The sequence below is a fragment of the Arachis stenosperma genome, chromosome 6, assembly GCF_014773155.1.
Source record: "Arachis stenosperma cultivar V10309 chromosome 6, arast.V10309.gnm1.PFL2, whole genome shotgun sequence".
Taxonomy (NCBI): domain Eukaryota; kingdom Viridiplantae; phylum Streptophyta; class Magnoliopsida; order Fabales; family Fabaceae; genus Arachis; species Arachis stenosperma.
The window spans coordinates 124011345-124038755 of NC_080382.1; the positions used below are offsets into that span (position 1 = coordinate 124011345).

A 27411-nucleotide genomic window follows, 5' to 3' on the forward strand; every position below is an offset into this window, starting at 1 on the left:
CTTAATAAATAAGTGATTTTATAATATTATAAATTTAATTACAAAAAATTGTTTAAGGTAAATCCAAGGAATATCTTTTAAATGAAAAAATTATATATATATATATATATATATATATATATATATATATATAAAATTTTGTAACTAATCTATACCTAAAGTTTTATTCTAGATTTTGATTTTAACTGATTATTTTTTAATATTTATTTTCTGCAATATTTAATATTTTATTACATGCTTGAAATATTTAATAGGGACAGACTAAATATTATTAATTAATTAAGCACAATAAAATATTCTTTTTTTTCTGGGGTTTGAAATATCTATTAAACTTGTCTAATATCATTTTTTTATTGTTTTTGGTCAGAGCCAAGAGTAAGATAAAAAAATTGAAATTTTATGTAAAATTAAAAAAATAAATTAAGTATGTAAAACATAAAATTTTAATAAGATTTAAATTGTAAAATCGTCAAATTTAATATAAATTTTATAAAATTGATTGACTCATTTAAAATTATAATATCAAAAAATTTTAAAAGTTAAATCAAAATTCTAGCTATTATGCCTAAACAAAAACTCCATCCTTACCCCTATACAGTTTCCGTGTAACAAGTTCACTAACAAGTCTATTTACCAGGGTCAAAAGTCAAAACTATTGCGTGTCCATGGCCCAGGATAGAAAAATAGTTCCCTCATTAATCTTTCATTACCGTGCCCAAAAAAAAAACCTTTTCATTAAAATTACCAGGCTTAATTTCAAAGGACAAAAGTCACAAAACCCAAATTTTCATGCTTTTTGTCATACAAATTTGAACACAACGAGAGTGGCAGGAGACAAGTCACTCGTAACCTGTGCAACTTCAGTTCCTCACGTGTTTATAAATTTGAATATTTCAACATCTACAATTCCACACAAGACCGTTAAGTTACCCTGGCCCCCTTATCCAGTTTTGAGTTTTTCACAAAGGCAATCTAATAATTTTTTTCCCAATAAAAAATAATAGAGGAATAGGAAGGGCTCTCAGAATTTATGATGTATAATTATCAATTAGCCTCGTAAAATAATATCTAATCATATAAGATTATTTATTTATTTTTTAATAATTAAATATGGACCAAATTTCAATAAAAATATTGCCCTCCAAACTTTCTCTATTATTGGAAAAAGGACAGAAACCACGAACCACACTTAAATGAAGTCAAATGAACTCTTTCTTCGACTGATTAAACCCTTCTTCGAAAATACACAGAAGAAGTGAGTGACTTTGATGAGCAGTGTGCACGATCTCCAATGGCGAACAAACTGCTGATTTTGTTTCTAGGAACAATACTGTTCCTGTGTGTGGAATCAAAGTACATAGCGTATAACACCTCGCAGGGCGTGGTGCCTGGGAAGCTCAACGTTCATCTCGTTGCTCATACACACGACGATGTTGGTTGGTTGAAGACCGTTGATCAGTACTATGTTGGTTCTAACAATTCAATTCAGGTACTTCTATTTTTTTATTTTATTTTATTTTTTCCAGTGAACTTTTGAAGAATGTGTCTGTTGATTGAAACTGATTTCGCAACAAAAGGAAAGGGAAAAAGAGATCGAATGATTGATTCACCATTGCGAGCATTAAGGAAAAAAAGAAGTTTATTTCAATTCCGAAGCGAAACCTAGCGTCTCCTGATAACACTCTATCCCTTTAATCCATTCTTTTGAACTGGTAACTTAGCTAGTTGAGCGATTTCTACACGCTGAACAATTTGAGAAAGTGAAGTATCTGATCCAACATGTGTAGCTTTAATCAGTAAGCAGCCATTCTCATTGATTGTTCCATCGATAATCTGTTCAGCACATTTCAAGAAATTAAAAATGTTTCCCTAATTTATAGTACTGGAAGTCTGATTAAAATAATCAAAGGTGCTAGCATATTTCTCTACAGAATATCAACCTCAGAATCCAGTGAATATTAAATAAACCTATCGCTAAACTCATCACAGAATGCATTTTATGAATTATCCAATTATCTAATATCTGGTTTTGTGGTTTAGCCTTTTTATGTTTGTTGAAATGAATGCATATGTGTATGTTAGATTCTTTGCATTAGAGTGGCAGTAACTACTATAGTCTAAAACCAAATGCTTATATTAGAGGATGGTTATTTAGTTTTAATTTAATCTCCTTGATCATTCTGTTGTTCCGAGTAATTTTTTAAACAAATTTTGTGTAGGGGGCTTGTGTGCAAAATGTGTTGGATTCTGTTGTTCAAGCTCTTTTGGCTGATAAGAATCGAAAGTTTATCTACGTTGAGCAAGTAAGTTAATATTTTTTTTTTTAATTTGTATGTGTGTGTGACTTCATTTCTTGCTCGTGTGACCATGTCTTTTTGGATTATATTGCTGCATCTACTTCCTCCTAGAGGAAAATATATAACTGAAAAAAGTTGGGTTTTTAGGTCCAATTTAATGCTATTACAAGTTTAAATTTTCTATTCATTCCTTTTTCTGCACTGGTTATATATATAATTTTTATTTCTTTTATTTATTTATTTATTTTTATTTTGTCTGTAGTCTATTCATGCAGGATTATTCAAATTTTGAGTCAAGGTTGCTTATCAGTTATCACCTAAATTAAGCCACTGTTTTATACCTGAGCATGCCATGTGACTGTATGTTGATGTTCATTTGATGAAATACACCCTTTTCAAACTTTTTCTTGAAATATTTATTTCCTCAATGCAGGCCTTTTTCCAGAGATGGTGGAGAGATCAGAGTGAGGCTGCTCAGGATAGTGTAAAGAAACTCGTTAGTTCGGGTCAACTAGAGTTCATGTAAATTCCATTTCTGATGCAAAATTTCATTGTGATTAAGGACAAAGTCATCCTTCATGTTTGTCAGGGTTCCCTCTCTTTAATCCTCTCTTACATTGACTTGTTTCTGCGTATTGAATTTATTATTCCTTTCTTTCATTTGTCCTTGTCACAGAAATGGAGGCATGTGTATGCATGATGAGGCATCAACTCATTACATAGACATGATTGATCAGACTACACTTGGACATCGGTTTATTAAAGAGGAGTTTGGTGTGACTCCTAGAATTGGTTGGCAAATTGATCCCTTTGGACATTCTGCTGTGCAGGCTTACTTATTGGGAGCTGAAGTATGGCACATTTGGAAGAAAAATAAATGTCACAAGTACTATTTTCTTAGTTGGCTATCAACTGGTTGTTCTACTGTGGATGCAGGTTGGCTTTGACTCACTTTTCTTTGGTCGGATAGATTACCAAGATAGGGCTAAGCGCAAAAGGGAGAAGAGTCTTGAGGTCATATGGCAGGGTAGTAAGAGCTTTGGCTCATCAGCCCGGGTAACTCTCAAGAATTGTTTTTCTTTCTGTTCTTTGATATTTGTATGGTTGTATGTAATTTCATGATTGGTGACTCTTAAATTATATATTCCTTGTCATCATCTCATGGATATCCTTGATGCTTGGTATACCTCCAGATCTTTGCAGGTGCTTTCCCTGAGAATTATGAGCCACCACCTGGTGGATTTTACTTTGAAGTTAATGATGTTTCACCAGTAATTCAAGTAATATTATAAGAACTTGTTAATTTTGTCACTACTACATTTTTTATTTGCCTATTGTGCTAAATATATATGTTACTTTTTGCTTAAGGATAATCTGGATTTGTTTGACTACAATGTTGAAGATCGAGTGAATGACTTTGTTACTGCTGCATTGTCACAGGTAAATTGAGCAAGCTTTCCTTCCCGCTGCTGAATAAGTTATATGATTTCTGTGCGAACAAGAAGCATATATTTTTTTAGGGAAAAATAATATGTGAAAGTTAAACAGCCAAAATGTCGTGATCACACTTATCCTGTCCTTTTCTATTGATTGTTCTTAGGGCTGCAAGTGAGTCAAACCGACTCGCGAGCTGACTCGAGCTCAGCTCATTAGCAGCTCAATAAGTTGAGCTTGTGAGCCGAGCTTGAGTTTAGATTTGAAGTCATATATTAAATGAGTCGAATTTGAGTTTCAGTAAGTACAGCTCATTGGCTCATGAGCTGGCTTGATTATGTATATTATATACTTACATTAATACATATATTACTTTATACTTTTAATTTATATGACATGTAAATTTGTTGAATATATGAGGGTAAAATTGCTTTTACTTCTACCATATTTAAATGATAATATTTTTGTCTATTTTAGTGTAGGTTAAAATGGTTGATGAATGAGATTTAGTGAGTTTAACTAGATTGTTTATAATAGAAGAGTGGAAGATCTTTGATCATTTGATATAAAATTTATAGTTATCCTTTATATATAATGATGAGAGGGCATGGACTAAATGTAAGAATATAAGATATATAATTGTTAGTTTTCAACTTAGTTTGGCTCACTTCCAATTTGTTTTGTCATCTTTTACTCTGCTTTAAAATGTTATCTACATTATTGATATATGATATATGTAATTTCCTGAATTAATTTTCATCCGAGTTCATTTTGAAGTAACATTTAATATTTTTTATAACTGGTATTGAGATTCCTACGTACATGAATTTTCTCCTCCAACACGATTGAAGTAAGTGATTATTATCTATTGTTCTCCTTATCTATGATATTGATATTTCAGTTTCCTTGAACTAATTCTCATAAGTAACACTTGATCTTTGTTGTTGTTAACTTTTTATCTATTATGTTGAGTTCCTAAGAATCCTTACCCAAAATCTAACATCAATAGCCAATAGGGCAAAGACTCTTCATTTTTACATCAGCTCCTGTCAGATTTGAAACATGATTTTCCCCAACAGAGATGGGTATTTCATTTTCCCTTCATGATATGGTTCCCTTAACTTCCTGTGGTGTCTTTAGCACCCACAATGAATCATTTCACTTTCTAACAGAATAAAGTTTTTCTGCTAGTATAGCTCATCTGGAGATTTTTTCATGTCACATTCTTTGGTTGTTATTTATCCCTTCCTTGCTCCTTATTTATATATCTCTGGGAACTCAAATATTAGTGTCTTGTCTCATTTCTAGTTATTTGAAATGAGAGGTACTATTATCAGTCTGGACTTAGATTCAAATCTATTGCAAAGAAATAAAAAAAGATGCACATTGTAGTTCTTTTTCGGTTTATCATTTTTGTAATGTTTGCACCAGAAAGACTAGTGATGTATACATTACACACTACAGAGAGCATACTGATTACCTATTGTATTCTAGTTATTTGTGTAGTTCAATGTTGGGTAATAATATTATTATGTTATCACCCTTTATTTTTATTAAAATCAGGATTTCGGAAATCTGTTTCTTACCTCACAGAATGGCAATCCAGTTGAATGACATGTTTTTAACTTGAAACTTGAGCAAGAAGTGTAATTATACTATTGTTGTACTAAGTGGAACTTTAACAACTCTATGCAGGATCTCATTTAAATTATTGCGCCATATTGTTTCATTTTCAGGCAAACATAACTCGAACAAATCATATAATGTGGACGATGGGAACTGATTTTAAGTATCAATATGCACATACATGGTTCCGACAGCTTGACAAGTTTATTCATTATGTCAACAAGGTAATTTCTAACAACTCAGGAGAATGAGATACCTCCTTCTTTAACTACTCAGAATTCATTTTTCATGATTTTCTTTTTGTCCTATATGATTTTCTATTAGTAAATTGGTATTGGTCATTGAGTTAAGGATGTACCAAAAATTCGTATAATCACTAGTAACAAGCTAGCCCTACAATTTTTAAGATGATGAAGAATGTGTAAACTTTTTTCAGAACTCTTATTCAGTAAAATCAATTTTCTTGGTTAAACTTGTATCTAAAGACAATACAAACAGTAATCCTTAGATTAAAAAGGAATATATTTTATTGTGGTTAACTCACAGTTTGACTTGCTGTCATTACTCATATGTTAATTTTAACTTTAGGATGGACGTGTCAATGCTTTGTACTCTACACCATCCATATATACAGATGCAAAATATGCTACAAATGAGTCATGGCCAATCAAGACTGATGATTACTTCCCGTGAGTTTAAGACTTAGTTTGCATAATCTCTTTTCTTAATTCCTGAGTTTTCTTTCTCATTGTATGATGTTTTACCTGTATTTGTGCATTTTTTTTTCAAAAAAAAAAAAACAAAGTTATGCAGATAATGCAAATGCTTACTGGACTGGATACTTTACCAGTAGGCCAGCTATCAAGCGCTATGTCAGATTAATGAGTGGCTATTATTTGGTATGATGTCTATGTTTATGGGTAATATAAATAAGGTAACTGAAACTTCTGGTCCACTGATGTTAATAAATTTATCTTTTACCAATAAATTATTAGGCTGCAAGACAACTAGAATTTTTTAGTGGGAGAATGAATTCAGGGCCAAATACAGACTCATTAGCTGATGCTTTGGCAATTGCTCAACACCATGATGCTGTCACTGGCACAGAACAGCAGCATGTGGCAAATGATTATTCGAAACGATTGGCAATAGGCTACAAGGAGGTGCAGTTTCAGTTTATCTATCTTTTAGTAATTGTCTATATCCATTTGTTAGCATGCCACCTAGTAGCATTTTTCATTTTGCAGGCAGAGCAATTGGTTTCATCAACACTGGCATGCTTGGCTGAGTCAACATTGCCCGCTGGATGTCAGAACCCAGTTACAATGTTTCAACAAGTAAAAGATCTTTGTTGTTGAATTTGAAGTCTGTGGACCATTTTTCTTACTTGCTATAGTGCCTGAATCTACATTGACTTGAAACTATTTCTCATCACTTACTGTTCCTAGAAAACTATTTCTTGTCACTTAGGCTATGTTTGGTTATGAGGATAAGACAAGACAGGACACCGAGAACAAGACACAAAAATTAGTGTTCTTTTATTTTGTTTGGTGATAAACTAAATATAAAAAATAACAAATTATGAAAGTCCAATTTACTATTATTTTTTCCATATAAAAACTTTAGGAAGAAAAATATAATAATACAAAATATAATTATGAAAAATTAATAGGAATAATGAAAAAATAAGTTGTGTCCTTGTTAGTGTCTTTGACTCTTTATGTCCTTCCTGTCAGAAAAGACAAAAAATAAACTAATTCAGTATCTCTGGATACAATGTCTGTATTCATGTCTCATCTGCCAAATATAATTTTGTGTCTCTGTATCATTGTTTCAGTGTCCTATACTTATAAACAAACGCAGCCTTATAGTTCCTTAGCTTTGTTAGCGATTAGCTTTAACGTGTGTTGGGATAACTGAAAGATTAAAATATTTCAATAGTTACTTATTCATGTGAAATCAATTTATGTTTTGATACTTTAGCAAGAAAATGGTTTTAAAATAATCTATTTTGTTTGGATTATATAAAATTGTTGTTTTGCATGATAAATTTACTAAATAAAGCATCTAAATGACTGTTTATATTTTAATAATATATTTTGTTGAACTCAGCTTATACTTATATTCATAAGTTCCAAATAGTGGCTTATACTTATAAGCTTTTTTTCAGCTTAAACTGATCATCTTTTGATATACGATATAGTTTATAATTTTACCAACCTTTGCATGTGTTCACAAATATATGGTTCTTTCCTTTCTCTGTTCACTTGAAAGAAATATCCTTAATCTCAATTATTCATCATTCTGTGACATTTGCATATCTTGTTGATGCTTAGAAATTTGTCACCTTATTTAATGCATAAACACGTTGAGCTACAAGGAAGTTTTGCAATGTCCATATCTATGCTATATACTTGATTTGTTCATCCAATCTCAAGTTTTGTGTATTAGCCATATTATGTAACGACTGATGCTCAGAGCTTTAGATATTAATTTTTTCTCTCTATATGAGATTATAGTGATTAGAACTGAGATTGAATAGAATTAAATTTGTGTATTGATTGTTTCTGATTATCACATCCAATTTCAAGCTGTAAGGTTTCTGATGATTGCAATCTGCTTTCCTTTCCTCCTCTTTTTTTTGTTTATTTTCCAGTGTCCACTTTTGAATATAAGTTATTGTCCTGCATCAGAAGTTGATCTGAGTCATGGAAAGAATTTGGTAAAACCATTATTTCTTCAAATTTGTTTATCTTTGCTTCTAAGCATTCCATAAAGTGTTTTATTTTAGAATTTTTAATCCTCTTTTTTCATCATCCTTGATCCTTCTTATATTTAGGTTATTATTGTTTACAACTCTCTTGCTTGGAGAAGGAACGAAGTGATTCGAATTCCTGTGAGTCATGCCATCTTTTTATTTCTTGTTGTCTTCAATCTGATATCTTGCACCACTTACATCATTTGAAAGTTGAAACTAATATAACAAAAGTTGTTACAATCTACATTCATTTGATTCTTTCGATGGTCAGCATGCTGTTAAAGGTTATTGGTGTCCCTGTTTACTGAAATAAGCTGCTTTTAAGATTTCATAGACTGTAAATGGTCTTTGGCTACCATTAATCAGAGGTGTCTTTTAGAAACAAGTGCTTGGTGAACCAAAATGTCAAAACCGCTTTTTTTCCCCACCAGAATAAAGGAATAAATACTCTCAGTGATCAACTTCTAATATAAATAACTGGTGCTGAGTTCATGGACGTCCGTTCAATAGTTTTTTTCTATAACTGACATTCAAATGGGTTGTGTATGCTTTATTACATGGTCTAACTCTAACCCACTAGTTTTCAGCCATATCTTTTGTATCTATACAAGGATGTCTCATTGTCTTAATTCCAACCATACAAAAAAGAGGGGGAGAAGAGTATAATAACCTAAAAGACATTAATAAAACGCACGAAATTGGTAAACATTGTTATATCCAATTTTTTATAACCTGGTAATGCATTGTTTAACATTCACTTATGAAGGATGTCTTTGGTAATCAGAGTTGACATGAATCAACTTTGATTTGCTTCTAAAAGCACGACTTAGATACAATGCATTATTACATTTTTATGAAGCGATGATAATAGGCTCACCAAACAATTTCGTATCTACAAAGACTATATATGCATCCTATTGGAAGCAATATAAAACTAGCCTCACTGCTTCACACATTGATTCAAGGGGGAGCAGCAGCATCTTGCATGGCCAGTAAACATGTAAAATCAAGTATTATGCTTTTATTATTATTTTAATTTTGGTCTGATCTCCGGGTCCTGGGTTCAAGCCATAGAATCAGATTCTGCGTCAGGTTAAACTGTCTACATTATACCTTTTGGGAGTAGTCCTAATCCAAACCCTACATAATAAGAGATGCTTTGCATTGAACTGCCCTTTTTGTGGTTTTAGGCTATAGCCTTAGAGGATTCTAAAAAAAAAATATTCCAGGTCCTGTCTTGTCATGCTTACAACATTTGATAATATAAATAACATATAGTGCTTGCACAGATAAGTTTCAGTTATGATCTATTAAACTATCATAATGTTTACTATTGTTAACATGCCTTCCATTGCGACAAATTTCTTTAGGTTATTGATGACAATGTTGCGGTTCATGACTCTAATGGCACAGAAATAGAATCTCAACTTCTTCCTCAAGCTGAGGCCTTCGAAGGCTTAAGAAACTTCTATGTCAAGGCATATTTGGGACACACTCCACTCAACACACCCAAATATTGGCTTGCGTTCACAGTTTCAGTACCTCCACTTGGTTTTAGCACATACACTGTCTCAACTGCCAAAAGGACAGGTTCTATAATAAATTGTTTTATTATTAACTAACTAATATTTATTTGCTTTCCATTTGCCTACAGAATTGGTTTTTTTGATATTTGATTTCTTCTTGTTTTCAGGTTCAACTAAATCATCAGTAAATACATATCAAAGTAATGAAAAGGCGAGGTTTGAAGTTGGTCAAGGGAACTTGAAACTTAGATTCTCTACAGATGAAGAAACACACAGCAATTATGTTAATATAAGAAGCATGGTGCGTGATACATCACTTTGCGTGAAAAGATTCCCCCTTAATTAGGAACATTTCATGTTGTAGTCTTGCCTGTCTTTGTGATGTTCTCCCTTCTCATCATCTTTTAGTATATTCTGTTAGTTGAGTCCTTCCACTGTTGTATACAAAATTGAAAATCATGAAGTAAAAACCTGATTGGCACTCTTAATTTTGAAATGGAAGATGGACAAACAAGTTGAACAGAAGTACCTTTACTACTCAGGATATAATGGAAGTCATCAAAAGGATCCACAGGTAGACATTTTCACTTTAAAATCCTGATATTATTAACTTTTCACTTCTCCTGCCATTGTTCTTCTAATATAAATTTGTTATTTCATTTCCTTTACAGAATTCTGGGGCATATATTTTTCGTCCAAATGGCACATATTTCATCAACCATGAAAGACAGGTTTTAAATGCAATCTGAACTATAATATCTCTACGAACAAATGCCACAACTACTTTAAGTTAAAGTATTGAATTCTCAGGTTCCTTTTACTGTTTTGCATGGACCATTGCTTGATGAAGTGCATCAACAAATCAACCCATGGATATATCAGGTGTTCTGCTTGGTCTTTCATCTTTAACATCATTGGAATATTACTCTCTTACTAATAAACTCCTTTCATGAAACTGTCAATGTTTTGAGAAATTAACTAACACAGGCCATTTGAATATTTGACTCAGACTGATAAACTGAAATAATGTGATGTAGGTGAATTTGGAATTTAGGAAAATGGTAAATCTGATTCTAGTAATATGTTGCTTTAAATATATTATTTTCTAATTGCTTTGAAAAGGTCAAGAAATGCTACTGGATTATAGAATGAGCATCTAGAACAATAGGACTAATACCTATGTCAGGAATGCATTTGCAATAGTTATATAAGGTGGTCTTGTGGCTAACAGACTAGCACCTTGATAAATAAATCACCATCACTAACCTTTGCTCATTATTTTCCAGTCACCTGAAATCTTTTTTTTTCTAAGATTTCTTTTTTCTTTCATGATCCAGTTTATGTTATCTATAAAGGGGATAGAAGAGAGTTGGTGTCCAATTTTTTCCCTAAACTAGCCTTCTTCATATATTAAAATATCATAAAATACTTTTTGCGTTCCTAAGATTTCATCCAAAAACCAATGGTTAAGAGAGCAAAATATTTACCAACTTGACCAGTGTCACATTTGTTACTATTATACATATTGAATAAGAAAAACGGTGGAGTAATAGACATCAATGCCTACTAATAACATGTCTATTAGTCCACTAGTAATAGTAATTATAGTAACAATTAATGAGAAATAAGACTTCTTTTATCTATTTCTAAGTTCTAACATAATATTGGAGATTAATGTGCATCAACTATGTCGGCAGATTACCAGGCTACACAAAGAAAAGGAGCATGTTGAAGTAGAGTTTATTGTAAGTTTTAAAATAGTTGCTTTTATTATTTATATTTACGTTTGTGTCATTAATATTCATTGTGAAAACGGATACCAATTTACATTTATAACATGGTTTATATATGTGGGATTTTGGATCATTTGAACTGGTTATTTTTCGAATTTCAGGTTGGCCCTATACCTATTGAAGATGGAACTGGTAAAGAAGTTGCCACTAAGATTTCAACTGCTTTAAGCAGCAAGAAAACATTTTACACAGATTCTAATGGTCGCGATTTTATCAAAAGGGTATGCAATTTAGGTTCTGTTGAATATAATATGCCTCGAGGAATTTTTGAACCATCTTAACTTTCTTCTTTTCCTTATTCCACAGCTATGCCTCTCAAATATTTTACTACCTGCTGGTTATTTAACTTATGTGTAATAATATTTTAAGCACTTCTTATTGGGTCAACTTTCAGTATATTCTTGACTACCATATCCATTAGGATATGACAACAACAATAACAACAAAGCCTTATCCCACTAGGTGGGATTGGCTACAAGAATCAAACGACGACATTGCTAATATTCATATATCTAGGTGCTTGATGTTGATTGTGACAAAGCAGCTCCTTCTCTGAGATTGATGGAAGCAACTTTGTATATTTGATAAAAAAACAGTTGCATGGCTCGTAAAACTTTTCCTTGAATTTGAAGTTTAGCTTTTTTCCTTTTCTTTGGGCATAACTTAATTTTATTTAACTTATCCCGCTGCAGATACGTGACTTCAGAACAGACTGGGATCTGGAAGTGAACCAGCCCATTGCAGGAAATTATTACCCTGTATGTGATGTACATTAGTTCTTTCAAAATAATTGGTAGTTTTTAAAGGCCTATTTTCCTCCTCTTACTTGCTTGAAGGATTGTTAGTTATTGTTGAAACTGTTACTTATGCCTGCTGTGCAAACTGCTGGTAGTTGTTGTATGATAAATTATACAGCTACTCTTAATAAGAAACTTAAAATAGAAATATGTGCTTTCTCAATTTGGTTTAGTAATATTGTCATTCTCATTGATCGTCACTAGACTTAATTTCAACATTTATGGATGTATCCACAATGGTAACTACTGGCTTTATGGCACTTTGTTAGAAGTTCAAGCAGCAGTTATTATCATCCTTTTGGTTCACAAATTATTTCTTTTTTTTTTTTTCATTTTGTCTTCAGATTAATCTAGGGATATACATAAAAGATAATAAGACAGAATTCTCAGTTTTGGTGGATAGATCTGTTGGAGGATCTAGCCTAGAAGATGGACAAATAGAACTGATGGTCCACAGGTATGTGGTATTATTTAGATAATGCGTTGTAGAGACTCCTGTTATACCAAAATTGAAAATATATTACCACTCCTATCTGGCACTGTCTTATTCTTGGAAATGTAGTACTTTTGGCATCTGTCTAAACAGTGTGTATGAATATAATATAGGACAAACCCCTTCAATGCCAAAAATATTTTGGAAGAAAGCATTGGAAGATATTGTTGGTATACAAGTAGGCAGTGATTACGTGTTCTAGTTCATGGAATAATGCAGTTTTTTTCAGGGAATATATCCACTTAAACATTTGTTATGGAGATGTTGGTTGAATCTCTTCCTTTTAGATAGGATGTGCTCAATCTGCATATTGAAGTTTGCAGCTTGTAGTTTAAGTGTTTGAACTTTGAAATGCACAGTATGCTTAGTTCAAGGCTCACAAGTTAATGTTCATTTTTTGGAAGTTGGTTTTGAGGATATCCTTCTCCCTAAACTTTTCTAAACATGTTGAAACAACTTTTCTCTTTCCTGACACCAATAGGCGATTGCTACTTGATGATTCAAAAGGTGTTGCAGAGGCTCTAAATGAAACAGACTGTGTCGCTGATGATTGCAGGGGCCTAACTGTAAGAATTTCTTGCCTAGATTTTAAATTCATGTAGCTATCAGCATTTCTCCTGATTAATATCAACCTTTTACTTCAGATATGCATTGTCTGTTGATAAACCAAACTACTTTCAAATGGTTCTTAATGCTGGTAGCAGAAAAATCAGTGTCAATCCATTTTAACAGAAGTTGACTAAAGCCTTGTGATCATGTTTTGGCATGTGCAAATATGTTTTGTTATATATATAACCGTTTTTTATTACAATGTTCTATTAGAAGAAGGATTTGATCTCAATTATATTGTTGACGATCCCTTTGACAGAGTGCATTTTTTTTTTCAGCTAGCAAATTTAGAATGCCCATTTTCCAGTATTTATGGACAAATGTCTCTTCATGTGACTTAGGTTTTGCCATTCTGAAATCCATAACTAATTTTTTGTCAGGTCCAAGGTAAATTTTACTACAGGATAGATCCCTTGGGTGAGGGTGCAAAGTGGCGCCGAACTTTTGGTCAGGAGATATATTCTCCTCTTCTATTAGCTTTCTCTGAAAAGGTGAAATTTAGTAGGGAGAAAAGAAAGAGTAATTGTATAATATACATGTACTTTCTATTGATCAACTCAGGGTTTTTTTTGTTTTTCTTTCCTTTTTTTTAATTTTATTATATCAAGTATCAGTCAGTAAAAGGTTGATTTTATTTGGCAGGATGATAAAGATGATTGGATGAATTCCCATGTGCCAACATTTTCAGGAATGGATTCGTCATATACATTGCCTGATAACATTGCAATGATAACATTACAGGTCTTTGTGGCTTTATCCCTGTTTAAAGGGATTACCTTATCTCATGCCTTACAAGCTCAGGATAAATAATAGATATTGTTCTTGGCCAACAGTGACAACATACTAAATGCCAACACAATGATAGCTTATTTATTTCTGCATGCATGCTTTCAAAATTTGTTATGAACATAATTCTTTAGCTTGCATTTTATCTATTGTTTTGGACATTTCAGGAACTTGATGATGGGGCAGTTCTGCTTCGGTTAGCACATCTATATGAGGTCTCCATTTCTTTTTAATTAATATTTTTAATGTTTTGCTTTGAGAAGATTGCAATGAGCCATTTATATGTGATCTTGCCTTTTCAGTTCTTGCTCACCATTCTTGGTCACATTTTAGGCCCGTTTTATTTTGGTGGGGTGGGGTGGGGTAGGGTGGGGTAGGGCAGGGTTGGGCGGGGCTGGCAGCCTGTTTTGACACCCCATAGAAACTGTTTTCTCAAGAATGAAAATAAAATAAAATAAAGTTATTGGCTTCCTTGTTTAATTAATCAGCATCTCTTGTATTGTTTCTAGTGGTACCATTTGTCTCTCGTTCTGTGATGACTATTGCTAAAACGAAGAATAAGCTTTCAGCATGATAATAAAATGTTTCATGTAATATATTGATGACAGATAACTTTTGTATGCTGAAAAAGAAAATTGCAATTTGTTAAGAGAAATTTGTGAATCCTCGTACCAAACCAAAAGCATGTGAATCTATTAGGTTAAGGAAAAAAAAGAAACAGTCCCTTGCACAAGCTTCATCCTGAGACTGATTCTTGCCCTCATGATTGCTTGACAAATAAATAAATATATCATGATTGTTCTTTTTTTCTTTTTGGATATAAGTCATGATTGTTCTAAATTTTGAATTGTGGGCTCCCATGCTATTAAGTAGGTACTTGTTGACCAAGTATTATTATAAGTAGGTGCTATCTAAATACAAGCTAATCCTTATCACAAATCAAATTTTGCAATGCATGCATATTATTGACTTTCAAAATAAAACAAACTACCACTTCATCCCTTTGTATTTTTGTTGCTATTATTTGTCCTTTTCCTTCTTAGTGATTTTTGCATCATGTTTAGTATCCCACATTCTAATCCCCAACAAATTTATGCACAGATTGGAGAAGATAAGGATCTCTCTGTAAAGACAAGTGTAGAGCTGAAAAGACTCTTCCCTGAAAAGAAGGTAAAATCTAAAATTGCGATAAGATTTCACTAGTTTGGTTTGGGGGTAAAAATAAGATGGAAATTTTCATCGATGAGTCTCATGAGTAAAAAGCTCCATGAAAATTTCCAACCGATATTTGTCCCTCAACCAAACACACTCTTAACACTCCGTTAGATAGTTTGGACAAGATATAAATACAAAGACAGTGACATGGAAAATTTGTGTTGGCTCTGTCCCTACCTAGAAAGGTCGGAAAATACAAGAACTGTGTACTAGGAAATATTGTCTTGTATTGTATATCTACCTTTACCTCCAAATATATATAAATGTGGTGTCTATGGTTCTTATGGCTACGGTGACTATGGTGATTATATAATTTTAGTAACATTTTTTTTTTAAATGTTGCTAAAATTAAAATCCACATTTTTTTAGATTTAGTAATAGTTTTTACTTTTATTTTTTAAATTAAAAAGTGTCGTTAAATAGTAAAAAGTGTTCTTTTAATTTTAATAACACTTTTTAAGTATTGTTAAAATTATATAGGTACCGTAGCCACCGTAACCACAGGTACCATATCATAAATCATGTTAGTTTTATGAAATAGTTTGAAGTTGGTTTAGTATATGATGGACTTGAATTGTGTAGTAAGAATACTAATGATAGTTTTGATGGAGTGATTTGGATGAATAGTTTGAGAAATTTGATAGTTATATTATTGATAGATTAAGGAGAGTACAAAGACTAGTAGAATTTGATGTTTGTTAGTTGATTACAATGAATTCCATGATGGCCTATTTATAGGCTCTATTGATTCTAGATAATTCTAAATCTTAGATACTTCTAGACATTAACCTAGATATTTTTAGTACTAATCTTAGATATTTCTAGTACTTGATTTATTTACTTAACTTCTAGACTTCTCCATCATAATATCTGAATATTTTTATGAAACAAGATCATTAGAATTCTAGAGAATTCCACAAATGTGTAGCATAGTCAATACTCCTCCTTGATGCACATTTGTGTAACTCCAAGCATCTCTCGAAATAGTTCGAACTTTGATCTTAGTAGTGCCTTAGTGAATATGTTTGCCAGGTGCTCATTTGTGCTGCAATACTCGATTTTTATTTTTTTCTCCAATATAGCTTCTCGTATAAAATGATACTTGATAGGTATATGCTTGGTCCTATTATGATGGAGTGGACTGTTTGCCATTGCTATTGCTAACTTCCTATCGCACAACATAGTTGGTTCTTCTTGTTGCTTTCTTATGTCTTCGAATATTTTCCTTAGCCATATTGCTGGATTAGTAGCATTTGCAGCTGCAACATACTCAGCTTCAGCAGATGATTGAGTCACAGTTTCTTGTTTTTTTGATGCTCAAGAGAATACTCCAAATCCTAGTGTAAATGCTTATCCAGAAGTGTTTTTCATGTAGTCAATTGATCCTGCCCAATCACTGTTGGTATATCCAAATAGTTTTGGATCTTCAATAGATTTATAATGAATGCCATAATCTTTTGTACCGTGAATATATCTTAAGATCCTTCTTGCAGCTCCATAGTGCTTCTGACTTTGCTTTTGCATGAATTTTGACAATAGACTTGTTGCATACATGATGTCAGGTCTTGTGATAGTTAGATAAAGGAGACTTCCAATGAGACTTCTGTATTGTGAAGCATTTGCCTCCTCAGATCTACGTTTTGTAATTTCTCATTATGGACTAAAGGAGTAGATACTGCTTTGGAATTATTCATTTTGAACTTTTGTAGCAATTTTTTAGTGTATTTCTTTTGTGAGATGAAAATTTCGTTTTCATTTTGGTTTACCTCATTGCTAAGAAAATAGTGCATCAATCCTAAGTCAGTCATCTCAAATGTCTTCTTCATTTCTTCTTTGAATTCTTTTGATCATGGCCTCGTTGTTTCCTGTGTAGATAAGATCGTCCATGTACAAGGAAACTATGAGAGTGTTTAAATTATCTTGTGTCTTGATGTAGAGTGTAGGCTCACTTTTACTCTTCTTGAATTCATGATCAGTGAAATATTTGTTAATTCAACTGTACCATGCTCGTAGAGCTTGCTTGAGTCCATAGTGTTTTTTTAAGTCTTAGCACCTTGTCTTCATGTCCTTCTATAATGAACCCTTGTGGTTGATCAATGTATACTTCTTCCACTAGTTCTTCATTTAGAAACGTGGATTTTACGTCCAATTGATAGATCTTCCATTGCTTGTGCGGCTAGTGCAATGAGCACTCTTATTGTATCTAGGCGAGCTATAGGTGCAAATGTCCCTTGTGTTATCTATCCCAGAAATTTGCACATACCCTTTAGCTACGAGCCTTGCTTTAAGCTTCTAAATGGATCCATCGGGATTGAGTTTTGTCTTGTATACCCATTCGACTCCAATGACATCTTTATTTGAAGGGTGATCTACCAGCTCCCATGTGTTGTTCTTCTCAATCATCTTGATTTCTTCTTCCATGGCATTTCTTCATTCTTTTGGCTTTTCTGCTTCTTCAAAGTTTGTAGACTCGATTTTGGCAAAATTACATGTTTTATATACATCTTGTAGAGGCTTAGTTTTTCTTGGAGGAGAATAATTGGTTGCTTCTACTGTTGGAGTAGTTGGCTTGCTTCTTCACGTTCTTGTTCTTCTAGTCTTATAGGTGATTGTTGTAATACTTCCTTTTTCGACTTTTTCATCTTTTCAGTTCCATTAAGCATTTTCATCAAACTCCACGTCTCTGTTGATGATGAGTTTCTTTGTTTGCAAGTTATACACACGGTATCCTTTTGATTGTGTACTATACTCAAGGAAGATTCCTTTCTTTGTTTTTTCATGGAGCTTGCTTCTTTTTTGTGTAAGGATGTAGACATAGCATATGCATCCAAAGATACTTAAGATTCTTTGCAGAAGATTTTCGTCCACTCCATGCTTCGATCAGAGTTTAATTTTTTACTGTCTTAGTGGGACAGCGATTTAGTAGGTATACTGTTGTGTATACAGCTTCTTCCCAGAAGATATTTGGCAAGTTTTTTTCCTTGAGGATCAAGCGTGCCATTTCTATCACAGTTCTATTTTTTCTCTTAGATACTCCATTTTGCTCAGGAGCATATCCAACTGTGAGTTGATGCTTGACACCCTCTTTGCAGAATTTATTAAATTCTTTGGAAGTGTATTTAGTTTCTCTATCGCTACGAAGTATCTTGATACTACGACCACTTTGTTTCTCCACATGTATCTTGAATTTCTTGAAGATGCCAAAAATCTCTGTTCTTTCATGTAGGAAATATGTCCACATCATTCTAGTATAATCATCGATGAAAAGAATGAAATACTTGTTATTGAGTGATAGGATCTTCATCGGACCACAAACATCAATGTGAACTAATCCAAGCATCTCCTTGGCTCGCCAAGCTCTTCCAGAAGGAAATGGTTGACAATGTTGCTTGCTAAGTAAGCATCATTCACAAGGTTGATTAATCTCTATGATGCTTGGTAGATCTCTTATTAGTTGCTTTTGATGTAGCAACTTTAATCCATGAAAGTGAAAATGGTCAAATCTTTGATGTCACAGCCATGAATTATCTTGTGCATTTAATGCTGTTTCTATGATATAACTCCATTTGAATGGAAAGCTTCTATTTTTCATCTTTACTATTACTAGAAGTCTTTTAGTTTTCCTTTCACTTATGGTGCATGAGTCTTCTTCAAAGTGTAATACGTAGCCTTTCTCCATCATTTGGCCAATACTAAGTAGGTTTTGAGCCAGTTTAGAAATTAACAGAATATCATGGATATTCATGATATTCTTATTTCCTATCTTGGTGTGGACGATGATTGTATCTTTGCCATTCGCCTACACGATCATTCCGTCTCCAAGTCTGATGTAGATCGAACAGATTTACTGATTTCACTAAATAGGTTTTGATCACTTGTCATGTGATTACTACAACCACTGTTGAGATACCATATATCATCTTTCTTCTTGCGCTCTTATGATGATGCATAGAAGATGCACTCTTCTCCCTCCGTTTTTTCATAGAAGTTTGTGCGATGATTGATCTTCATCCTATAGTCTTTCTCCATATGTCCAAACCTTTTACAATTGCGACACTGTGGTTTTTCACGATGCCAACAATCCTTCTCTAGGTGGTTAGTTTTCTTGCACATGCCACATGAAGAATATTGTTTCCCATCTTCAATTTTATTTTCTATTTTTTAGAAGTGTCTGAAATTCTAGAATTTTCTTGTCTTTTTCCTCCTATTTTATTTAGATTCTGAGATTTTATATTGAGTTTAGACTGAAATGTATTTTCTATTGAATCTTCATCATCTCGACTTGCTAGTCTTTGTTCAAAAGCGTATAGTGAGCTTATTAACTCTGCTAGTGTTAGTGTTAATAAATCCTTAGTTTTTTCAATTGTAGACATTTTATGATCGAATTTGGAAGGCAAACTAATGAGTATTTTTTTTATTATCTTTTTATCGGGCAAATCTTCTCCATAAGCTTTTATTTCAGTTACTAAGTTCATTAATCTTGTATAGTAACTTTTTATTTTTTCAAAATCTTTTATTTTCATATTTGCATATTGCTTCTTTAGAGATTGGAGGAGGATTGTGCATACGTTTGTGTCGCCTCTGAACTCTTGCTCCAAGTTTTCCCATACTTCCTTAGCTACGATATTCCTCATATCTTTGCGAAGATTGTCTTTGTTACAACTTGTTGGAGGAAGCATAGAGCAATATAATTTCTTTGTTGCTATTCCTTTAATTTCTTCTTTTCTGCAGTGGAAAGTGTTGCTTGGTTTCTTTGGCATAGTGAATCCTTCGTGGATAGTATCTCACAAGTCTTGTACTTGTAGGAAAGTTTTCATTTGAGAATGCCAGTCCTCATAATTGTCTTCTGACAATATGGGCACATGAATATTTATGGTTGAGATAGTCATGGTTATGAAAAAATTTGTTTGAGTGGATTATAATATGGTGGATATGTATCGTTGACAAGTTAGAAAGAAAGATTCTACGCCCAATAGATAATCGAGCATAGGTCTTATGCCACTGTTAGTTTTATGAAATAGTTTGAAGTGGTTTAGTATATGATGGACTTGAATTGTGTAGTAAGAATACTAATGATAGTTTTGATGAAGGAGTGATTTGGATGAATAGTTTGAGGAATTTGATAATTATATTGTTAATAGATTAAGAAGAGTACAAAGGTTAGTAGAATTTGATGTTTGTTAGTTGGTTACAATGAACTCCATGAGGGCCTAGTTATAGGTTCCATAAATTATTCTAGATAATTCTAAGTCTTAGATATTTCTATATATTAACCTAGATATTTCTAGGTACCAAATATAGATATTTCTAGTACTTGATTTATTTACTTAATTTTTAGACTTCTCTATCATAATTTTTAGATATTTATTTTTATGAAACAAGATTATGAGAATTCTAGATAATTCTACAAATGTGTAGCATAATCAATAAACCATATATAAAATCTCATTTGCACATGTCTGAGCTACCAAACACAGATTAAAAGGATGGGAAATTCTTTTCCACGTCTGTTTAGATTGTTTTGTTACTTAAAACTGCTTTCAAACTGCCTTGGTATAGATCAAAGAGGTGAAAGAGATGAGCTTGTCAGCCAATCAAGAAAGGACAGAAATGGAGAAGAAAAGATTTGCATGGAAAGTAAAAGGGTCTTTAGGAGATGAACATGTTTTATCAAGGGGAGGGCCAGTTGATCAAAAAGAGCTAGCTGTGGAGCTTGCTCCCATGGAGATCCGCACTTTTATCATTTACTTTGATGGCAATGACATGCCTAACCTTCTCTCAAATGCATAGTAGTAGATTTTGGCATTGAAAGAAACAAGCATGTTTGTATTATATTTATGTTGTATGGCAAGTCTTCTTTTTTTTTGTCAAATGAATTGGACCATCTCTAATTTTAGGCATTATAAATTCACTCATACATATATATAAGAGTTTTATCCACTACATATAATACATACAATACTATTATTTTCTTTAGGCTCATTTTGGGTAATCAGCTTAATTAAGTGCACTTATTGCAAAGTATATACGACAATCACTAGACTAAGGCCTTGCGTGCCTGTTTGGCAAGGCTATCTAATCTAACACTGATAACTTGGGCAGTTGGGCCTTGAAAGAATGAAGGCTCAAATTGTTTTATGGTTTCTCTTATGGTCGCACTATGATAAAGGTAAAGATGCAAAGTGTATTAATACCTATAAAAAAAATTGCTTAGCCGAGGAATGCTACGGTGAAGAACATTATTTTTTTTCTACACGAGAAATTTAGTTGGCATTTTTTATGGCTAATTTTTTTATATTGATTAAATAAATGTGTAATATATTGTTATTGGAAGATTAGGTGTTTTTCTTTGATATGGTGGTTTTTTTATTGGTATTTGTTCAAATCGGAGGGTCTAATTTGTTTGAAGAAAAAAATAAACTACAAATTGGAGAGTTTGATTTGTATTTTTTATTTTTAAAAATAAAAATTGGACAGTCTGATTTTAACATTAATTTTTATTTTATTTTCGAAAACACAAATCAAACCATTCGATTTGTGATTGTTTGTTTGAAAAATAAAACAAATCGGAGGCACCGATTTGTCTTAATCATAGCAAAGTAAAACACCTCTCTTGTCACACCATTCTGAGATACACTCTTCCCTCTCTCACACGAGAAAGAATTTGCAATTTTTTATCAAGTGCCATCTGTCCAACTGAAGGAGCAGCTTTAAGCCTTTCACACACCACAATGCAAAATCTGCAAAGCATTTAATGTAGTAGAGTAAATTGCACTTAATTAAAAAATTTAATTAAGCCTTTTTTTAACTATTTAGTACTTTTTTTTCTTTTTTTTTGGACAGGGGTCTAATCTTACAAAACAGATTTGACCATAGTTGTCAGAACCGAACCGGTGATCGAACCGGTGAGGTTACTGGGTCACTGGGTTACTGGTTCAACCAGTGAGTCACTGGTTGAACCGATTAACCCGGTATAATTAAGTAATTATGTAAAATTTAATTATTTTTTTTTATTATAAGTACTTTTATTTTGTTTTTATAAAAATAATAATTATTTTCAAATTTTAATACTTTATTAATTAATTTATATTTATTGTATTATTGTATTATTATAAATAAAAACTTACATACAGTTAATTTTCATGTGAAGTTGATATTTAAAAACAGTTAGATAATTTGACAAGTTTAACTAAATATCATCTAACGATTTTCAATTATTAACTTCATATGAAGATAACTGCATGTGAGTCTTTACCTATTATTATATGCTACAATTATTTATTGAAAAAATAATATTAATAGATATCATATAATCATAAAAAGAAAAAATAAATTATGGTTAATAATTTTTTTATCTTTTTAATATATATATATATATATATATATATATATTAATAAAATTTATAGTTAAATAAAATATAATTGATTTAAAAATGAGTGACTTTAAAATTAAAATTAATTGAATATAAGTAAAATAAAAAATTGCTATATGTATTCATTAAAAATAATATTAATATATTATATAATTATGAAAAGAAAAAATAAGTGAGTTTATAATTATTGTTAAATAAAAATATAATTAATTTAAAAATGAGTGAGTTTATAACTAAAATTAAAATAAAATAAATAAAAGTAAACTATTTGATGAAAGATATCTATATATATTATAATTTGCATATATATAAATGAAAATCAACACAGCTTAGCGGCAAAGAGAGGTTTTGATCTTCCAGCAGGTAGGGGTTCAAACCCCATATCACACATTTTGGATAATTTGCCTTTCAAACGGTTCGGTCAGACTGGTTCTCACCGGTTTACTCCGGGTTTGACCGGTTCGTTTCGGTTTTATATCTTGTACGGTCCAAATATCAAACCGGACTGGTACTAGGTCCGGTTCACCGGTTTTTCGGTCGAACCGGTCGGTCCGGTCTGGTTCTGCTAACTATGGACTTGACCCAACCTAAACTAACCATTTTCTCAATCCATTACCATTTTTTTTTCTGTCTTCCCATGACATTTTCCTTTCTCTCTTTCCTAAACCGTAGATCAAAACAAGTAATAGCAAGAACACAATTTACACATGCAAGAGGGGAGAAACCTTCTCCAATCGTACCTCAATCATCCAACCTTGTCAGCCGCAAAGAACTTGATTGCTGAGAAGATGGAGTTGTTGACGACAATGACGACGATCCGCCATTGTCCACCGCTGTGTTGCTGTGAGATGTGGTAAGCTGTAACCCCTTTAATCTCTCTGGTCGAGAATCGCAGCGCAATTTCTAGGAACGCAGGGCAGAAAAGCATCAAAGGATCAGGTTAGCAAGTGGAGAGGCGCAGAAATAATGCAACCTCCGGTGTCATTGTGGCTCCACGCCAGAGGAGCCACTGTTGAATGCCAGAGGATCAGCTAGGACAATGAAGCCATAAAAATGGTACAAACCCTCTTAATTTCAATTACCTTGCACCTAATTAACTCCCATTTCTCTCAATCATGATCTGTTCGCCATTCTTAATACCATAAAATTATATTTTCGGAGAATGTTCCTGATAGTTGGTGGCTTATGCATGATCCAATTCTGGTTGAGAGAACCCTGAACTGTGAGCTTTGCCACTTCATGCGCTAAAGAATTTTCTTCTCTAGGCACTGAGGTGAATCCACAATTTGGAATGCTTCTTACTATATCTAATATGTCTTTTAGAATAACTTGAATTTCTGCAATAGACGCCTGTGATTTTAGTGCTTGGATGAGTATTAGACTATCTGATTCTATGATAATTTTCTGTAGTTCAAAATTTTTCGCCATAATTAATGATGCCCTAACCACTAATGCTTTCGCAGCTAATGGCGAACTGGCAGCTGTTGTGGAATTCAAACCTGAAAGAAGATTTCCAGTGTGGTCTCCAAATACCACTGTTATAGCACCTGTAGAGTGCGCTTCAACAAACACTGCATCAATATTGCACTTAACCCATCCTGCCAGAGGCGGTCTCCAAGTAACCCTGCTGCCTGCTCTTCTTTCATTAATAGAAATCTTTGTTGATTCTTCAGCCATTTTTGCAAACTCTATTTCCATTAGTTTAGCTTTGTGTATCACTGTTTTTGGATTAGGTTTAGTTTTCTAGTGTACTGCTTGATTTCTCACTTTTCACATCCCCCGAACTAAAAAGCCAACCTTATTACTACATTGATCATAATTCGACCCTGTATTCAACTTTATTTTTTCTAGAAGATCCCGCATCCATTTCCCAAAAGAAGAAACCGTTAGGGCAGCATTGAATTTGGGCTCCAAACCACGTCGTCTTTGTCCATGGGCAGAGCAGCAATGCATGTTCAGTGGTCTCTGGTTCCTGCAAACAAATTGCACATATATGGGTGTTAGTTATTTTTTATTATAAAGATTTCCAAAAAATGGTATTATATTATGTGAAGCTCGCCATAAAAAGTTTCTTGATTTTTTGAGGTACTTTTAATTTCCAAACCTTCGGCCATAAGTTCTTTAAGTCTTCACTGGTTGATGGGTTATTTCTATTATCACTACTCCTTTCTTTCTTAGCAACATGATATCCCGTCTTGATAGTATATTTGTCATTAGATCTGAAAGGCCAGCTGAACTTATCCTCCCTTCCAATAATACTCACTGGGGTTCTAATGATTTTTCCTACTAAAGCTCCATCAAAATACTTCCTTAGCTCATTTATATTCCACCCCTCTCTTTCACTAATCAACTCCTTTACAAACTTGATATTGTTATTTCTAATCTAAGGATTATTGTCCATGTTCATTATCCACCTATCTTTCAGGATTCTCACTTTTTCTCCATTCCCTATCGGTCATCTTCCATTTCTCAAAAGAAAATCTTTTTCATGTACAATACTTTTTCGAATCCAAGATGCTGTCCTACCTACTTTTTCTTCTTTAAAGTCCTCATTTGGAAAATACAAAGCCTTTAGTACCTGAACCCATACCGCTTTAAGATTTTCAAAAATTCTCCATGCCTGTTTTGTCAAATGTGCTATATTTTGACTGTAAAAATCCTTAAAACTAATTCCTCCATCTTTTTTACTCGCACATAACTTATCCCAACTCCTCCAATGGATACCTCTTTTCTTACCTGAGGATGTCCACCAAAATTTGGCAACTCTCTTACTAAGTCGTTGACAAAAACCTCTAGGAAAGAGAACCACGTTCATAGCATAGGCAGACATCGCTTGAACTATCGATTTGATGAGGACCTCCTTCCCAGATTGATTAAGGAGTTTTTCTTTCTAACCTTCTAGCTTATCTAACACTCTCTCCTCAATCCAACTCAGAGCTCTATTCTTTGATCTTCCCCAATGAGCTAGAAGCCCAAGATACTTATCTGGTCTATCCCATGCTGATAATCATAATATCTCTTCTATTTCTACTATATTCCTTATTGGAATCTGGTTTCCAAATGTGATCCCAGACTTATCGATATTGATTCTCTGCCCCGAGATTTCTGTGTACATATTCAAAATAGTTATGAGCTGATAAACTTTCCCCTCACTATCTTTTGAGAAAATTATACAATCATCCGCAAAGAGGAGATCTGAGATAGCTAGTGCAGTAGGGGCAATTTTAACTCCAGAGATTTTGCCCTTTTCTCTAGCCTTGTCCATAACGATGGTGAAGACCTCAACCGCTAAGATAAAGAGGTACGGCAATAGGGGATCCCCTTGCCTAAGTCTCCTCTGGGGCACAATGTTCCTCGACAAAAAGTCCATTAATCTTAATCTTATAACTAACTTATGTCACACACTTCATCATTATCTTAACTCAATGCGGGTTGAACCCAAAAGCCTTTAAAGTTGCTTCTAAGAATGACCATTCTAACCTATCATAAGCTTTATTCATGACTATCTTAATGGCTAAATTCCTGGAAGCATCCCTTCCTTTTTTTATTTAACGCATGGAACATTTCCTACACTATTACCATGTTATCTTGGATCAGGTGTCCCCCTACAAAAGCACTTTGAATGGGTGATATAATCTTATCTATAATTCTTCTAAGCCTAATAATCATCATCCTTGAAATAATCTTGTAAATGAAGTTGCAACATCTAATCGGTCTAAGCTGATTAAGAGTTTTCAGAAAATTAGTCTTAGGAACCAAGACTAAAAATGTTTCCCCAATGTTGCTTGGTAAATTCGCTTCAAGAAAAATACTCTTAATAACTTCACAAACCTCTTTTCCAACAACTGTCCAGTGTTTCTGAAAGAAGAGACCATTTAATCCATCTGGTCTTGGTACCTTGAGACTTCTAAGGCTGAAGGTAGCCTCTTGATTTCCTAATCAGTAACCTCCTTCATGAGCTCCCCATTCATATCTGCAGTCACTTTAATAAGAATATTACTTATGCATTCAGTCATATTTAAATTCTCTGAAGCCTTAAAAAGATTTTGAAAATGATCCGCTACCATATTGAGAATATCGCTTTCTCCACACACCCATTCTCCTCTAGAGTCCTTTAATCTCTCTATCTTATTCCTATCCCTTCTTTGGAGGGTAGAGGCATGAAAGAAAGAAGTATTCTTATCCTCAAATTTCAACCATTTCACCCTCAACTTTTTCCCTCAATAATACTTTTTCTCTTGTCTTCATAGTCTAGTAATCTCCATTTTTAGTCTGTTGATCTCCTTTTACTATGTCTCTGTATAGTTTCCTTCCTGCGCTTGTTTGAGGCTGTATTTTAGTTTTTCTATTTCAACATCTGCCCTCTTAAAGTTTACCCTACTCCATTTGATCAACTCCTTCTTACAGTTTTGCATACTTTGATTCAAATTCGTCCAATGATCAACTCCACTATTACAGGTACTGCTCCATCCTCTCCTTATAACAGTGTCACAGTCGGCATGGTCAGCCCAATAGGCCTCAAATTTAAAACTTCTACTCCTTTTTCTTCTCAGTTAAAGATTGAGAACTAGAGGAGTATGATCCGAGCTTATAGCTGGTAAGGCTGAAAGAGTAGCATGTTGAAAAACTCTTCTCCATTTTTAATTGACGAGTACTCTATCTATCCTCTCTTTAGTAACAAAATCATTCCTTGGGTTCCTAAAT

The 27411-nt window shown here is 33.1% G+C and overlaps 1 protein-coding gene across 1 annotated transcript; it reads left to right on the forward strand.

Annotated features, from left to right (window-relative positions):
• The first annotated feature begins 1160 nt into the window (after positions 1-1160).
• Positions 1161-21306, forward strand: LOC130933872 (probable alpha-mannosidase At5g13980). Its single transcript, XM_057863479.1, has 29 exons — positions 1161-1489; positions 2220-2303; positions 2731-2819; positions 2974-3148; positions 3234-3353; positions 3491-3577; positions 3666-3737; positions 5468-5581; positions 5946-6046; positions 6163-6256; positions 6353-6520; positions 6605-6694; positions 8014-8079; positions 8197-8253; positions 9486-9705; positions 9809-9942; positions 10144-10215; positions 10313-10372; positions 10452-10523; positions 11339-11386; positions 11536-11655; positions 12127-12192; positions 12576-12688; positions 13206-13290; positions 13714-13824; positions 13976-14074; positions 14287-14334; positions 15221-15289; positions 20894-21306. The coding sequence occupies exons 1-29, from the start codon at positions 1292-1294 to the stop codon at positions 21122-21124; spliced, it is 3063 nt and encodes a 1020-aa protein (XP_057719462.1). The 5' UTR covers positions 1161-1291; the 3' UTR covers positions 21125-21306.
• Positions 21307-27411: the final 6105 nt, after the last annotated feature.

Coding starts and splice junctions, on each gene's coding strand:
- LOC130933872 (XM_057863479.1), top strand. CDS start 1,292: ATGGCGAACAAACTGCTGATTTTGTTTCTAGGAACAATACTGTTCCTG. Junction 10,373..10,451: donor TCATCAACCATGAAAGACAG/GTTTTAAATGCA, acceptor TTGAATTCTCAG/GTTCCTTTTACTGTTTTGCA. Junction 12,193..12,575: donor TTGCAGGAAATTATTACCCT/GTATGTGATGTA, acceptor TTTTGTCTTCAG/ATTAATCTAGGGATATACAT.